The 16183-nt window shown below is 37.6% G+C and overlaps 1 protein-coding gene across 1 annotated transcript in view; it reads right to left on the bottom strand.

The window, feature by feature from the left end:
- The window catches only part of FAF1 (Fas associated factor 1), a 487842-nt gene that overhangs the window by 334652 nt on the left and 137007 nt on the right, over window positions 1-16183 (bottom strand). Inside the window, exon 4 of the mRNA XM_052636540.1 lies at window positions 10863-11068. Coding sequence (XP_052492500.1) covers window positions 10863-11068 — 206 coding nt within the window. The remainder of the gene's footprint in view (window positions 1-10862; window positions 11069-16183) is intronic.

Genomic DNA, 16183 nt, shown 5'->3' with positions numbered 1-16183 from the left:
ATGTAAGACAGACTACAGGAAGGAAGAAACTGAAAGAATAGAAATAGAGGGAGGAATTGTTACAGTAACTAATTAAAGAAATTAATTCTTGAACTGCAACATAAGGGATCAAAATAAAGGAGGAATTCAAGTGATACCATGAAACTAAGAGAACTTAATCAAAAGAGTGAAAGGAAAAAAAAAAAAACTTCCAACAATTCCAAATATCCCTGAGTGTGCCTTCCACAGTGATGCATATCAACAAACCAACAATGAACAAAGAAAATATGCATGATGTGACTATTTAACTGGTATATAGTTCATAATAAGAGAATAACTATAATCCAGAACAAATAAAAAATTGGAACAGTGTGGACAAGTAGTAGAAAGATACATATCATACAATAATAGTATCTGGCTTACAATTTATTTGGAATCAAGTTCCATTTATAAAATGTATGTAGCTACTTAAATTGTATCTGTTTTCAAAATGAATGATAACACAAATGCTTCTACTCTATAATACTACAATAGAAGTCCATTTTTACAGTTAATTAAAAGACTAAGAGTTTATAAAATGTGACCCCTAGAAACTCTATCATATATTTCTATAACAAAGCTTTAAAATAGTTCACATTCTCCAAACTAGGATAGAATTAAAGTATAATTTTAACATATATAATCGAGAAGTGAACATTTTCATCACCATCTTTGAAATGAGCAGGGACACAAAACTGACTCCAACTGAGTGAACCAATAAAAAGTGGTTCAAGTGATTAAAATATCCATGAACTTTCATCATATCCCAAATACTTCAACAACAAAAAACTGAAGTCGCTCAGGCATGTCTGACTCTTTGCAACCCTATGGACTATAATCCACCAGGCTCCTCCTCCATCCATGAGATCTTCAAGGCAAGAATACTGGAGTGGATTGCCATTTTCTTCTCCAGGGGATCTTCCTGACCCAGGGATAGTACTCAGGTCTCCCACAACAAAAAGAATCAGGTCAATTTGAAAGAAACACTATTAACTACTCAGTCACATGCTATACAATAGCAGTTAAAATTTATTTAATACAGAACTGTATTCTAGTATTCTTAAAATAGATAAAAATTTGATAGAATTTTATGATTTAAAAGAGAAAGTAAGATATGACACTGAGTTACTTCTCTAATTACAGTGAATACATTCATCATTATGCTAAGAAAGTAAAGGCCGGCTAATACCCTCCTAATATACCAAGGATAACTTAGCAATATTACTGAAAATACATATGAGCAATAAGCATGGTCAATTCTAACTAATTACAATACTACTGTAAAGATAAATAAAATTACTTTTAATATCAGTAGATGAGTTTCGTGATTTTAAAAATGCAAGCTCATTTTAAATATCAGCAAAGAGATAATACAAAAATTTAAAAACTATAAAAAAGAATCAAACATAAATCCTGGAGCTGAAAAATATAATAAGTGAATTGAACATGTCACTAAAGAGGCCCAACAATAGACTTGATTAACAAAAAGAATCTATGTGCTAAAACATGTCACTTGAAATTATCCAGAGAAATAAAATGAAGGATAAAAAAGACTGAAGAAAGGCCAAAGGCCTTATGGTCATCCATTAACGGACAAATATACACATAATGGGAGCTACAGAGGGAAGGAGAAAGCATATTTGAAGAAATAATGGTTGAACACTTCCCAAATATGGGAAAGAAAAGACATTCAGATTCATAAAGCACAAAAGATAACAAGAAGGATGAATCCTAAGAAATCTACATCAAAACACATTAAAATCAAACCGTCAAATTAAAGGATGTGAATGCGTGCATGTGTGCTCAGTCACTCAGTCATGTACAACTCTGCAACCCCATGGACCGTAGCCTGCCAGGCTTCTCTGTCCCTGGAATTTTCCAGGCAAAAATACTGCAATGGATTGCCATTTCCTACTCCAGGGGATCTTCCTAATTCAGGGATCAAACCCACATGTTCTGAGTTTCCAGCATTGGCAAGTAGATTCTTTACCACTGAGTCACCTGGCAATTAAAGGATAAAGACAAATGTGAAACAGCAAGAGAAAAGCTTGTCACATAGAGGGAACCTTCACAAGACTATCAGCTAATATTTCTCAGTAGAAACCTTTCCAGTCAAAAGAGAATAGAATAATATATTCAAAGTGAAAAACGACCAAACAAGAATACTATGGCCAGCAAAATTATCCTTCAAATATTAAGGCAGAATAAAGACTTCACCAGATAAACAAAAGCTGAGAGAGTTCATCAACAGTAGGCCAACCTAATAAGAAAAGCTAAAGAGAGTACTCTAAGTTACAACAAGAAGACACTATATAGAAACAAAACACAAAATATTTTAACAGTGGTACTTAAAACACTTAATCTGAGAGAGGAGTTAAAAGACAAAACTGCAAAAAATAAGTATAACTAAAAATATGTTAACGTATACATAATATGAAAAGATGCAATTTATGAATTAGTAACAAAAACAGGCAGGTCAGGTGGTCTGGTACTTCATTTTTAAGAATTTTCCAAAGTTTGTTGTGATCCACACAGTCAAAGGCTATGGCATGGTCAATAAAACAGAAATAGATGCTTTTCTGGAACTCTCTTGCTTTTTTGATGATCCAACGGATGTCGGCTCTTGAGAAATCTGTATGCAGGTCAGGAAGCAACAGCTGGAACTGGACATGGAACAGACTAGTTACAAATCAGGAAAGGAATATGTCAAGACTGTGTATTGTCACCCTGCTTATTTAACTTCTATGCAGAGTACATCATGAGAAACGCTGGGCTGGATGAAGCAAAACTAGACAAGATTGTTGGGAGAAATATCAATAACATCTGATGTGCAAATGACACCACCATTATGGCAGAAAGAGAAGAATTTAAGAGCCTCTTGATGAAAGTAAAGAGGAGAGTGGAAAAGATGGCTTAAAGCTCAACATTCAGAAAACTAAGATCATGGCATCTGGTCCCATCACCTCATGGCAAATAGATAGGGAAACAGTGGAAAAAGTGATAGACTTATTTTGGGGGGGGGGGGCCTCCATAATCACTGCAGATGGTGATTGCAGCCATGAAATTAAAAGACACTTGCTCCTTGGAAGGAAAGTTATGACCAACCTAGACAGCATATTAAAAAGCAAAGACATTACTTTGCCAACAAAGGTCCGTCTAGTCAAAGCTATGGTTTTACCACTAGTCATGTACAGGTGTGAGGGTTGGACTATAAAGAAAGCTGAGCATGAAAGAATTGATGCTTTGGAAGTATGGTGTTGGAGAAGACTCTTGAGAATCCCTTGGACTGCAAGGAGATCCAACCAGTCCATCCTAAAGGAAATCAGTCCTGAATATTCACTGGAAGGACTGATGCTAAAGATGATACTCCAATACTTTGGCCACCTGATATGAAGAACTGACTCATTTTAAAGACTCTGATGCTGGGAAAGATTGAAGGCAGGAGGAGAAGGGGACGACAGAGGATGAGATGGTTGGATGGTATCACGGACTCAATGGACATGAGTTTGAGTTAACTCCAGGAGTTGGTGATGGACAGGGAGGCCTGGCATGCTGCAGTCCATGAGGTCGCAAAGAGTTGAACATGACTGAGTGACTGAACTGAACTGAACTGACCAAAAAGAGGAGAGAATAAAACAGCAGAGGTTTTGTATATGACTGAAGTTAGGTTAAAATAGATTGTAGTAACTGTAAGATGTCTTATATAAACCCAATGGAAAGTACAAAGAAAATACCTAAAGGAGATATACAAAAGAAAATGAAAAGAATCAAAGAATGACACTACCAAAAAAAAAAAAAAAAGGAAGACAGTAAAACAGGAAAATAGAGATAAAAAAGCCACAAGACAGAAAGAAATAATTAACAAATGCCAACAGTAACTCCTTTCCTATCAGTTATTACTTTAAATGTAAATGGATAAAACTCATCAATCAAAAGACATAGACAGGCTAAATGGATTAAAAACACAAACTCCAACTATATGCTGTCTATTGTGTCCACAACTATATGCTCAGTTGTGTCCAAATCTTTGCAACCCCAGGTACTATAGCCCATCAAGCTCCTCTGTCCCTGGGATTTTCCAGGTAACAGTACTGAAGTGAGTTGCCAAAGGTATCTTCCTGACACAGGAATCAAACCCACGTCTCAGGCATCTCCTGCATTGACAGGTGGATCCTTTACCACTGAGCCACCTGGGAAGCTCATATACTGTCTATAGGAGACTCTAGCTTCATGAACACATACAGGCTGAAACTGAAAGAATGAGAAAAGACATTCTGTGTAAATGGTCCAAAAACAGACAACTAAATGAAGGCAATCCCTTGCTCTCCCTATCCCTCTCTCCCACTCCCACAAACACACACACACACACACACACACACACACACACACACACACACACGTACTATTCAGCCATAAAAAAGTATGAAATGCTATCATCTGCAGAAACATGGATAGATCCAGAGAAAGGCAATGGCACCCCACTCCAGTACTCTTGCCTGGAAAATCCCATGGATGGAGGAGCCTGGTGGGCTGCAGTCCATGGGGTCTCGAAGAGTTGGACACAACTGAGCGACTTCACTTTCACTTTTCACTTTCATGCACTGGAGAAGGTAATGGCAACCCACTCCAGTGTTCTTGCCTGGAGAATCCCAGGGATGGGGGAGCCTGGTGGGCTGCCATCTATGGGGTCGCACAGAGTCGGACACGACTGAAGCAACTTAGCAGCAGCAGCAGCAGAAACATGGATAGATCCAGAGAATATTATACTTGGTGAAATAAGACAGAGAAAGACAAACTTATATGTGGAATCTAAAAATCTAATACAAATGAATGTATATACAAAACAGAAAGAGACCCAAAGACATAGAAAAAAACTTATGGCTAAAAATGGGGAGAGGGAGCCAGGGAAGAAAAATTAGGAGTATGGGATTAACACACTACTTGCCTGGAGAATCCCAGGGACGAGGGAGCCTGGTGGGCTGCCCTCTATGGGGTCACAGAGTCAGACACGACTGAAGTGACTTAGCAGCAACAGCATGCATGAAATAAGAAAACTGCACAGCACTGGGAATTACACCAAATACATTGTAAAAATCTATAGGGGAACATAATCTACAAAAACACTGAAAAACTATACTGCATACCTGAGATTAACACAATGCTGTAAATCAATTATCCTTCAATCTAAGAAAAGAAAAAAATGTTGCGAGAAAATATTATATAATGATAAAAGAAGCTATTCACCAGGAGGACATATCAATTATGAGCATATATGTACTCAACATCAAAGAACCCAATTTACAAAGCAAACAAGGAAAGAATCAAGGGGAGAAGTATACAACAACACAAAAATAGCAGAGGATTTCAATAGTGGATAAAACTTCCACAGAGAAAATCAATAAGGACTTGAACAAAAATTGTAGACAAAATGGAACTAATAGACATGTACAAACCATAACACCCAACAGCACCAGAATACACATCCTCTTAAGCACACAAAGAACATGCTCAGGACAGATAATAAATTTAAGAAGAAAAGCATAAAGGAAAATGCTGCTGACTTTCAGTTTCATTATACTGTGGTTGGAAAACATTCGTGGTATGATTTCAGTCTTCTTAAATCTGTTAACTTGTTTGTAACCTAATATGGCAGGATTCCCAGGCAGCTGAGAGGTAAAGAGTCCACCTGCAAATGCAGGAGATGCAGGTTTGATCCCTGGGTCGGGAAGATCCTCTGGAAAAGGAAATGGTAACCCACTCTAGTATTCTTGTCTGGGAAATCTCATGGATGGAGGAGCCTGGAGGGCTACAGACCATGGGGTCACAAAAGGTGGACATGACTTAGTGACTAAACAACCACCACCACCTAATATGTCCTCTACCCCAGAAAATTCACAAATATGTAGATATTAAACAATTTAATGCTTGAACAACCAATAGGCCAAAGAAGAAATAAAGAGAAGTAGAAAATATCATCAGACAAATGAAAACATAACATTACCAAAACTTATGGAAAGCCATACTAAGAGGAAAGTTTCTAGCAATAGATTCCTACATTTTAAAAAGTAGAAAGATCTCAAATAAAAACAATACTAAAATTCATATGGAACCACAAAGGACCCTAAATAGCCAAAACAATCTTGAGAAAGAAGAATGAAACTTGAGGCTTCACACTTACTGACTTCAAGAAATTTTACAAAGTAATCAAAACAGCCCAGGACTGGCATGAAGAGGAGAACAAAATAAAGTCCAGAACAAAACCCACACATAAGTCAAATGATCTTTGCCAAGGGTACCAAGTCTACATTATAAACAGTCTCTTTAACAAATAGCGTGGGCAAAATTGGATAGCTGCATGCAAAAGAATGAAATTAGACGTTTATCTTATACCATACCCAAAAATTACCTCAAAATGGGTTAAAAATCTGAAACTGCAAAACTCCTAGAAGAAAAGATAAAGGAAAAACTCCATAATATTTATCTTGGCAATGATTATTGGATATATGACACCAGAAGCATAGACAACAAATATAAAAATAGACTGGTGGCACTAAATTCAACTAAAAAGCTTCTGTACAGCTTAAGACATAACAGAGTAAAAGGAACCTACAGAATGGGAGAAAATATTTGCAAACTACATATCTGTTATGGGGTTAATATTCAAAACAAATAAACTCACAACTAAATAGCAATAAAGTTAAATAATCCAATTTAAAACTTGGCACAGGACTTGAACAAACATTTCTCCAAAGACATACAAATGATCAACAGCTATATAAAAAATGCTCAATCATCATGAACTGTAAATCAAAACTACAATGAGATGTCACTCAAACATGTTAAGATGGTCATTATAAAAACAAAAACAAAATATCAGAAAATGACAAGCACTGGTAATGTGGAAAAACTGGAAGGAATACTTGTGTACTATTGCTGGAAATGTAAAATGTTCAGCCACTATGCAAAAAAATACAGAAGCTGCTCAAACATTAAAAACAGAAATAACATATGATCCAGCAAGGCCATTTCTGGGTATTAACCCAGAAGAACACACCTAAAAGTCTATTGACAGAGGAACGGATAAAGAAGATGTGGTACCTATATACAATGGAATATTTGTTGTTGTTTAGTCCCTAAGTCGGGTCTCATTTTTTGCGACCCCATGGGCTACAGCCCACCATGATTCTCTGTCCATAGTATTTCCTAGGCAAGAATACTGGAATGGGTTGCCATTTCCTTCTCCAGGGGATCTTCCTGACCCAGAAATTGAACCCACGTCTCCTGCACGGGCAGGCAGATTTTTTTTACTGCTAAGCTACTAGGGAATATTCCTCAGCCATATAAAAGCATGAAATAATGCCATTTGCAGCAACATTGATGGACCTAGAGATTATCATACTAAGTGAAGTGAGGCAAATATCATATGATATCATTTATATGTGGAATCTACTTTAAAAAAAAAAGAATGTATTTACCAAACAGAAATGAACTCACAGATACTGAAAACAAACTTACAGTTAGCAAAGGGATGGGGAGGGGTGGCAATAAACTAGAACCCTGGAATGAATACATATACACTACTATATATAAGATATTAATGGATAACCAACAAGGATCTACTGTATAGCACAGGGAACTCTACTCAATATTCTATGATAGCCTATCTGAGAAAAGAACCTTAAAAAAAAAAAAAAAATATATATATACATATAACTGAATCACTTTTGCTGTACACCTAAAACTAATGCAACACTGTAAATCAACTATACTCCAATAAAATGAAATACAGAAAATAAAAACAAAAAAAACAGAGAAAAAACCAACACACACACACAAAGAATTGAAAGTAGAGTCTAAAGAGATATTTGCAATCCCATGTTCACAGCAGCATTATTTATAATAGCCAAGAAGTGGAAACAACCTAAATGTCCATAAACAGATGAACAGATAAAGAAAATATGGTACACACACACAATGGAATATTCAATTCAGTTCAGTCGCTCAGTCGTGTCCGACTCTTTGCGACCCCATGAATTGCAGCACGCCAGGCCTCCCTGTCCATCACCAACTCCAGGAGTTCACTCAGACTCACGTCCATCGAGTCAGTGATGCCATCCTCTCATGCTCTGTTGTCCCCTTCTCCTCCTGCCCCCAATCCCTCCCAGCATCAGAGTCTTTTCCAATGAGTCAACTCTTCACATGAGGTGGCCAAAGTACTGGAGTTTCAGCTTTAGCATCATTCCTTCCAAAGAACACCCAGGACTGATCTCCTTTAGAATGGATTGGTTGGATCTCCCTGCAGTCCAAGGGACTCTCAAGAGTCTTCTCCAACACCACAGTTCAAAAGCATCAATTCTTCGGCACTCAGCTTTCTTCACAGTCCAACTCTCACATCCATACATGATGACTAGAAAAACCATAGCCTTGACTAGACGGACCTTAGTCGGCAAAGTAATGTCTCTGCTTTTGAATATGCTATCTAGGTTGGTCATAACTTTCCTTCCAAGGAGTAAACGTCTTTTAATTTCATGGCTGCAGTCACCATCTGCAGTGATTTTGGAGCCCAAAACAATAAAGTCTGACACTGTTTCTACTGTTTGCCCATCTATTTCCCATGAAGTGATGGGACCAGATGCCATGATCTTCGTTTTCTGAATGTTGAGATTTAAGCCAACTTTTTCGCTCTCCTCTTTCACTTTCATCAAGAGGCTTTTTAGTTCCTCTTCACTTTCTGCCATAAGGGTGGTGTCACCTGCATATCTGAGGTTATTGATATTTCTCCCGGCAATCTTGATTCCAGCTTGTGTTTCTTCCAGTCCAGCGTTTCTCATGATGTACTCTGTATATAAGTTAAATAAGCAGGGTGACAATATACAGCCTTGATGTACTCCTCTTCCTACTGGGAACCAGTCTGTTGTTCCATGTCCAGTTCTAATTGTTGCTTCCTGACCTGTATATAGGTTTCTCAAGAGGCAGGTCAGGTGGTCTGGTATTCCCATCTCTTTCAGAATTTTCCACAGTTTATTGTGATCCACACAGTCAAAGGCTTTGGCATAGTCAATAAAGCAGAAACAGATGTTTTTCTGGAACTCTCTTGCTTGTTTGATGATCCAGCGGGTGTTGGCAATTTGACCTCTGGTTCCTCTGCCTTTTCTAAAACCAGCTTGAACATCTGGAATATTACTCAGCTTTAAAAAAGGAAATCCTGTAATATGTTACAACATGGATAAACCTTGAGGATATCATACTAAGTGAAGTAATTCAGAAACACAAATGCTGCATGATTCCACTTATATAATGTATTTAAAGTAGTCAAACTCACAGAAGCAGAAAACAGAATGACAACAGCCAGGGAGTTGCATTTCAATGGATACAGAGTTTCACTTCTACAAGTGAACCCACTTCAGTACTCTTGCCTGGAAACTCCCATGGATGGAGGAGCCTGGTAGGCTGCAGTCCGTGGGGTCGCTAAGAGTCGGACACAACTGAGTGACTTTCCTTTTACTTCCCACTTTCATGCATTGGAGAAGGAAATGGCAACCCACTCCAGTGTTCTTGCCTGGAGAATCCCAGGGACAGAGGAGCCTGATGGGCTGCCATCTATGGGGTCGCACAGAGTCGGACATGACTGAAGCGACTTAGCAGCAGCAGCTGTACAACAATGTAGCTACTGTTAATAAAGCTATACTGTACATATTTCATTTACATGTAGAGGAATTTAGGCAAAGAAAAGAACAAGCCCAAATGCCCTATTAGGTATAACCTATTCAGTGAACCAAAAGAAGTCCATTACAAGTTGGGCATGGTGAGTAAGAAGGAGAGTGATAACAGATGAAAACTAGAAATGCAGCAGTGTCTGGTCAAGCAGGGACTTACAGGCCATGTTAAAAGAATTGAATTTTATCCTCCAAGTTTCTTAATGGATTTAAGTAAAGGAATAACTATCTGATCAGTTTTAACAGGCTTGCTTTTCTCTTAATGTACTTCAATTAACAAAATTAAATAAGAATCACCCCAAAAATGAAGAAAAGCAAAATTTCAAAAATATCTAAAATTTAGATTTAAAGCAAAATTCTATTAAAATAAAAATACAATTTCTGGTTCTACAACAAACATGGATCAAATAATCTGAATCAAATATGAATTCAACATAGTTTCTCTACAGAATTTTGGTAAAGTTTGTCTTAAAATGGCAGGCATACACTTTGAGTCTCTTTTTTTTTAGGGTACATTATATTTTTATTCAGTTGGAAGTCATATGATATTTGTACAAACTTTGTATCTTTTTTTAAAAAATTTTTTTCTTTTAAAATGGTTGATTTTAGACATCTCTTTTATTTTTCCCCTTTTGTTTTATTTATTTCTTTATTTATTTACTTTACAATATTGTATTGGTTTTGCCATACTTCAGCCTGAATCCGCCACAGGTGAGTCTCCTTTGAAAGAATAACGCTAAAGCATTTATTCAGCCACCAGGGAGAAAAAGTGATCGCTCATTAATCAGTATTAAAAATGAGGGTACTTCAGCTAAAAAGTCTGTTATCAATGTACTTAATAATTTTGTTATTTTTTTTTAAGCTCTGAGATGTTTGGTTTGTATCTGCCCTGAAACAGCTTCATATACCATTCTGTATATGTAGAACAAAAAAACTTTCTTCTCAAACTTACCTCAATATCAAGACAGTATTTAAAATTAGAACACAATAATATATATGGAACAACATCAATCCGGTTTTTTTACCCCCTCGTGGTATAGCAGTCAACTCAAAAGAAAAGAATATGAGCTGAATGTTTACCTAATAAATTTTTTATTTGTGACGGCTATATGGCAGGAAAAACCTTACCAACAGTACAGCTGTCTTCAAGTACCACATCAACATTTCTGTCTCTGTACTCAACCCTGAAGTCCAGCATCCGCGGTTGCCTTTCTACAATTTGCCTAGATGGCATTACAGGTCGAAATGCTGAAGAGGAAGAGGGAGCAGGAGCTGGAGCTGGGTGACTTGCTGGATCAAATGCAGGTCCTGATATAGTCTCACCTCCATAGTCACTGAAATATTGACAAAAAAGGATTATCATCAACCAAATCACTACAAATTACCACTAAAGATCTACTCTGTACTTGGCTTGTGTTGTTCTTCACGTCATATTTATCTACCTGTGCATCAAGGACTAACTTAAGTTCTAATTCTTTCACAAAATCTCTCCCACTGAGTGAAAGCCACCTTACTTTCCCTCTCATAGTAGTATCACACATATCATTCAATTATTTTTTTGTCTTGTGCTCTTACTACATTGGTAAAACATCATTTAAACTCTTCTGAATTACAGTATTTTCTTAACCCACTCTGATTTACTTACCCAGTCATTAACTGACTACACTTTCACAAAAACTATTCTGAAAACTTTACCATTCCTAAACCAAATAAACAAATAACCTTAACCATTCCTTCCAAGAACAATCTTTCCTTCCCATCCCATTCCCAAATTTCACCTTTCTTCTAGCTAAATTATCCTTCATATCTCAGATTAAATATTTTTCAACTCAGAGCACGTTTTACTACCTCAGACTAGTTCTAACTTCTCACCACTACCAATAATTATGAAGCTCACATTTGTGTTTTTATTGGTTGTATCATCTGCTGAGTTCAATACTTTATCACAGGAGATACACATTCAACAAACTAATGAGAGGAGAAATAATTCTAAAGAATTTGGATTTCTTTCTCTGACTTAATGTATATTACATATATATATATATATATATATATATATATACACACACACACACACATATAGTCACTGTTTTCCTCCTCAGTAGGAACAGTAGTGAGGGAGCATAAGAAATGCTCCTGTTAAATATCATTATTGTATAACTTTTCTCCAACATAAGAACTATAGGCTCAGTTCTAAAATACCTTTCCTCTCACCCTGAAGTTAAAGTAAATTAATGGGTGGGGGCTCGAATAGGAACAACGACAAGAATGACCAAAAACAAGCTAGGTTAGGCATTGTTTATACAATTAAGGAGAAAATATTTATATTTACTTCATATTTTAAAGAATAGAATTAGGATAAGACTAAGAATAGAGTAGAAGAGAACAGAATAGAATGGAAATTATCAGTATGTTTAGTAGTTAGAACTAAGTATTGTTTCAAAAAACTTTTGATTCTGGGACATATTTGTAATATGTGTTTTGGATTTCAAATATTTCTCACTGTAGGTCACTGTCAAAAAGTCTTAACATGACTAGCTTCTTAGATCTTAACTGAGTTCAGGCACTCAAGTAATCGCTGATTCAAAGACAAAAACCTATCCATTCTCCCAGTTGTTACAGTCAAGGAAAGTAATGTGGGAAGGAAGATATGAGAACAGAGAAAATGTCCAAAGCAGGAAGAATGTCACTGCTGGAATCCAAAGTGAGTTTCTTAAGTATCTAAGAACAGAATCTGTGTAACACTTCACACATCTAAATGTTGTCACAATGTCTCAGAATCTAAGAAAAACAGTAGCTTAGTCACTGACTTATTGTTTCTTAACTCCAAATTCACCCTTGTATAGTCTTCTGTAATTTAGGAGCTAAGATTTCTGCAAAATTATATTTTTTCTTTAAGGTTTCCTGATAGACTTTGTCAAATAGAGGATACTAGATAGAACTTAGTAATTAGGAGGAGGGCAAGAAAGATTTCCTTCTTTCTGTTTACATGCATTTCCATTAGCATCACCCTGCAGCTTATTTTTCAGCATTCTTACAACCAGCTTCTTGTCACTGCCCCTGAGATACCAGTTAATGGCTAGACAATAAACATCCCACAGAAGTCTAATTCTCCATTCCAAAGAGCCGTTCTGAAATTTAAAGTTCTGTTAATTTCTTACACCTTCAAGTGGTAACTTCCTGAAGCAATTATTATACCTAAGTTATTTCAGTTTTACTTTTTTGCTCTTTTAGTCCTCCAAACCTGTTTAACTGATCCTACATTGTGTGCTTAGTCACTCAGTCGTGTCCAACTCTTTGAAACCCCACGGACTGTAGCCCACCAGGCTCGTGGGATTCTCCAGGCAAAAATACAGGATTCTTGGGATTCTGAATTCATGGGATTCTCCAGGCAAGAATTCTGAAGTGGGCAGTCATTCATTCTCCAGGAGATCTTTCTGACCCACAGATCGAACCTGGGTCTCCTGCATTGCAGGCGGATTCTTCACTGTTTGAATACCTCTGTTAAAAATACCCTAGAGTGTGGTTTCATTTTCTTGATAACGAAGGTGTCCCAGGAAACACAGGATTCAGGAACTGCCTTGATTATGGCCTTGACCTTCAATGCACTGCTTAGCTCCTTGCCAATGGAAAATGGGATATTAGTAATCCAAGCCATGCACTGGCATAATGATTAACTATCACTATAGAAACAAGTGCCGGAAGGAACCAAATGATGATCGGACCTGACCATTATGGTGGTAATAATGATAACAAGAACTATGAGCAGGCTGCTTCTGACTTCAAAGAAGAGCTTACAGAACGGAATGATACACTAGGGGGGTTTTAACATTCCATTCATTCATGTTAAGAAAGTTACAGAGTTTCTGAAGTGGCATTTTTAAACAAGTTTCTTATTTCTTGTAATCAAAGGTATGATTCTCCTAAAAATCAGACTCAAAATTTAAGTTTTCAGCTTGCATAGCTATAGTGAAAGTTGAATATACATGCTTTTTAAGTCTCTCTTGTGAAAGTTAAGGCACTGTTGTGGAAGGAATGAGGATCTAAGATGTGGAATGGGGATGAAAGTGATAGTTGCTCAGTCATGTCTGACTCTTTGCAACCCCATGGACCGAATAGGAGTCATATAGGGAACTGTATTCTCCCGGCCAGAATACTGGAGTGGGTAGCTGTTCCATTCTCCAGGGAATCGGCCCAACCCAGGGGTCAAACCCAGGTCTCCCACGTGGCAGGTGGATTCTTGACCAGCTGAGCCATCAGGGAAGCCCAGGAAATGCAGATACCTGAGTGGATTCAGATAAAGGTTGTAACTGTGAACCCCTTGAGTCTCTCTGAGCCTCTTTTGTAAGCAGAAACAGCTCCTCTTCATGGTTAAGAAGACTAGCCTCTTGCTTAAAAACTATTAATACTATTACCTGAGACAGTTCCCTTGAAAGTAGATGCCTATTCTTAAAACCTACCTCCACCATTCCTTACTACTTCTAAAGTCAGATGTAGGCATGCTCCACAAAAACAAGTACAACATATTAACTGAGAAAAGATAGCTTATATCCAAAAGTAATTATAAGATTTTGATAAATATATCAGCAAAATCCTAGGGAATAGTTGTGGTAATAAATTTGAAGTGAGTTTGACAAAAAGAATTTGGATAGGGCCAAATATAATATGTACGCTTAAGCAGCTGTAAGAACCTCTAATAGTTTTCTTGTTGACCGAAGAAAACTTAAATCCCAAATGAGTCTACATTTAATGAGGATGAAATGTCCAAACTTTCCTGGCAAAATGTAGAAGAAATCAAGATGCTTAGAAAAACATGAATGCTGGAGTGGATTAATCATGTAGAACCTGAATATATACACATCTTCCCATGACATTATCCATGAAGTCCCAGAGAATACTGTACTAAAGCACTGAAAAAACACATAAGGAAGGAAATCTACATCCTTGAAAAACTCTGTAGTAGCTGTCTTCTGTGGGTAGGGAATAAGACAGGTGTTTCAGGGCTAATGATACCACTGAAAAAGATTCCCTAATAGGCATGATGAGATCCCACAGTGCAGAGGTCACAGAGCAGAGTTCAACAAGAAAAAGGTGGAAGCAATGATGTTAATAAAACAGCATGGATGAAATGTAAGAATCAGAAGATTTCAACCTGCAGAAATCTTTAATAGTACTTCACTGAATGTGGTACTTCTAAGAAACAAAACTGAAAGTCAGTTGACTAAAATTACTTGATCTATAAACAGCAGAAACCTAGATCTAGCAACCTAGATCCTAACTTCCATAATATCTACACTGGAGTGTCATAGTTACTCTCAGTTTCCAAACACAAAGTCCTTGGTCACCTAAAGACAATGCAAGAAAGCCACCATAAGTATTGTAAAATTTCCACTAAGAATTCCCCTAGAGACCTGTAGCTATTTACTAAAGGTTTGTGTATGGATTAAAGGAAAATCTAGATCTTTAGGAGATTACTGGATGCAAACTCTAATACTAATTCTCCTGGGAATATAAAAATGGAAGATTACAGTGGTAAATGAAGTTTTAGCCTAATCTAATCACACAAGGTTCTCTTCAACCTCAGTTCAGTTCAGTTGCTCAGTCGTGTCTGACTCTTTGCGACCCCATGAACTGCAGCACGCCAGCCCTCCCTGTCCATCACCATCTCCCGGAGTTCACTCAGACTCACGTCCATCGAGTCCGTGATGCCATCCAGCCATCTCATCCTCGGTCGTCCCCTTCTCCTCCTGCCCCCAATCCCTCCCAGCATCAGAGTCTTTTCCAATGAGTCAACTCTTCACATGAGGTGGCCAAAGTACTGGCGCTTCAGCTTTAGCATCATTCCTTCCAAAGAACACCCAGGACTGATCTCCTTTAGAATGGATTGGTTGGATCTCCTTGCAGTCCAAGGGACTCTCAAGAGTTCCCCAGCACCACAGTTCAAAAGCATCAATTCTTCGGCACTCAGCCTTCTTCACAGTCCAACTCTCACATCCATACGTGACCACAGGAAAAACCATAGCCTTGACTAGACGGACCTTAGTCGGCAAAGTAATGTCTCTGCTTTTGAATATGCTATCTAGGTTGCTCGTAACTTTTCTTCCAAGGAGTAAGCATCTTTTAATTTCATGGCTGCAGTCACCATCTGCAGTGATTTTGGAGCCCAAAACAATAAAGTCTGACACTGTTTCTACTGTTTGCCCATCTGTTTCCCATGAAGTGATGGGACCAGATGCCATGATCTTCGTTTTCTGAATGTTGAGATTTAAGCCAACTTTTTCGCTCTCCTCTTTCACTTTCATCAAGAGGCTTTTTAGTTCCTCTTCACTTTCTGCCATAAGGGTGGTGTCACCTGCGTATCTGAGGTTATTGATATTTCTCCTGGCAATCTTGATTCCAGCTTGTGTTTCTTCCAGTCCAGCGTTTCTCATGATGTACTCTGCATAGAA

This window comes from Budorcas taxicolor, chromosome 3 (genome assembly GCF_023091745.1).
Source record: "Budorcas taxicolor isolate Tak-1 chromosome 3, Takin1.1, whole genome shotgun sequence".
In the NCBI taxonomy this organism is placed as follows: domain Eukaryota; kingdom Metazoa; phylum Chordata; class Mammalia; order Artiodactyla; family Bovidae; genus Budorcas; species Budorcas taxicolor.
The sequence above is the reverse complement of the archived record's forward strand: the minus strand, read 5'-3'. Positions and strand labels throughout refer to the sequence as shown.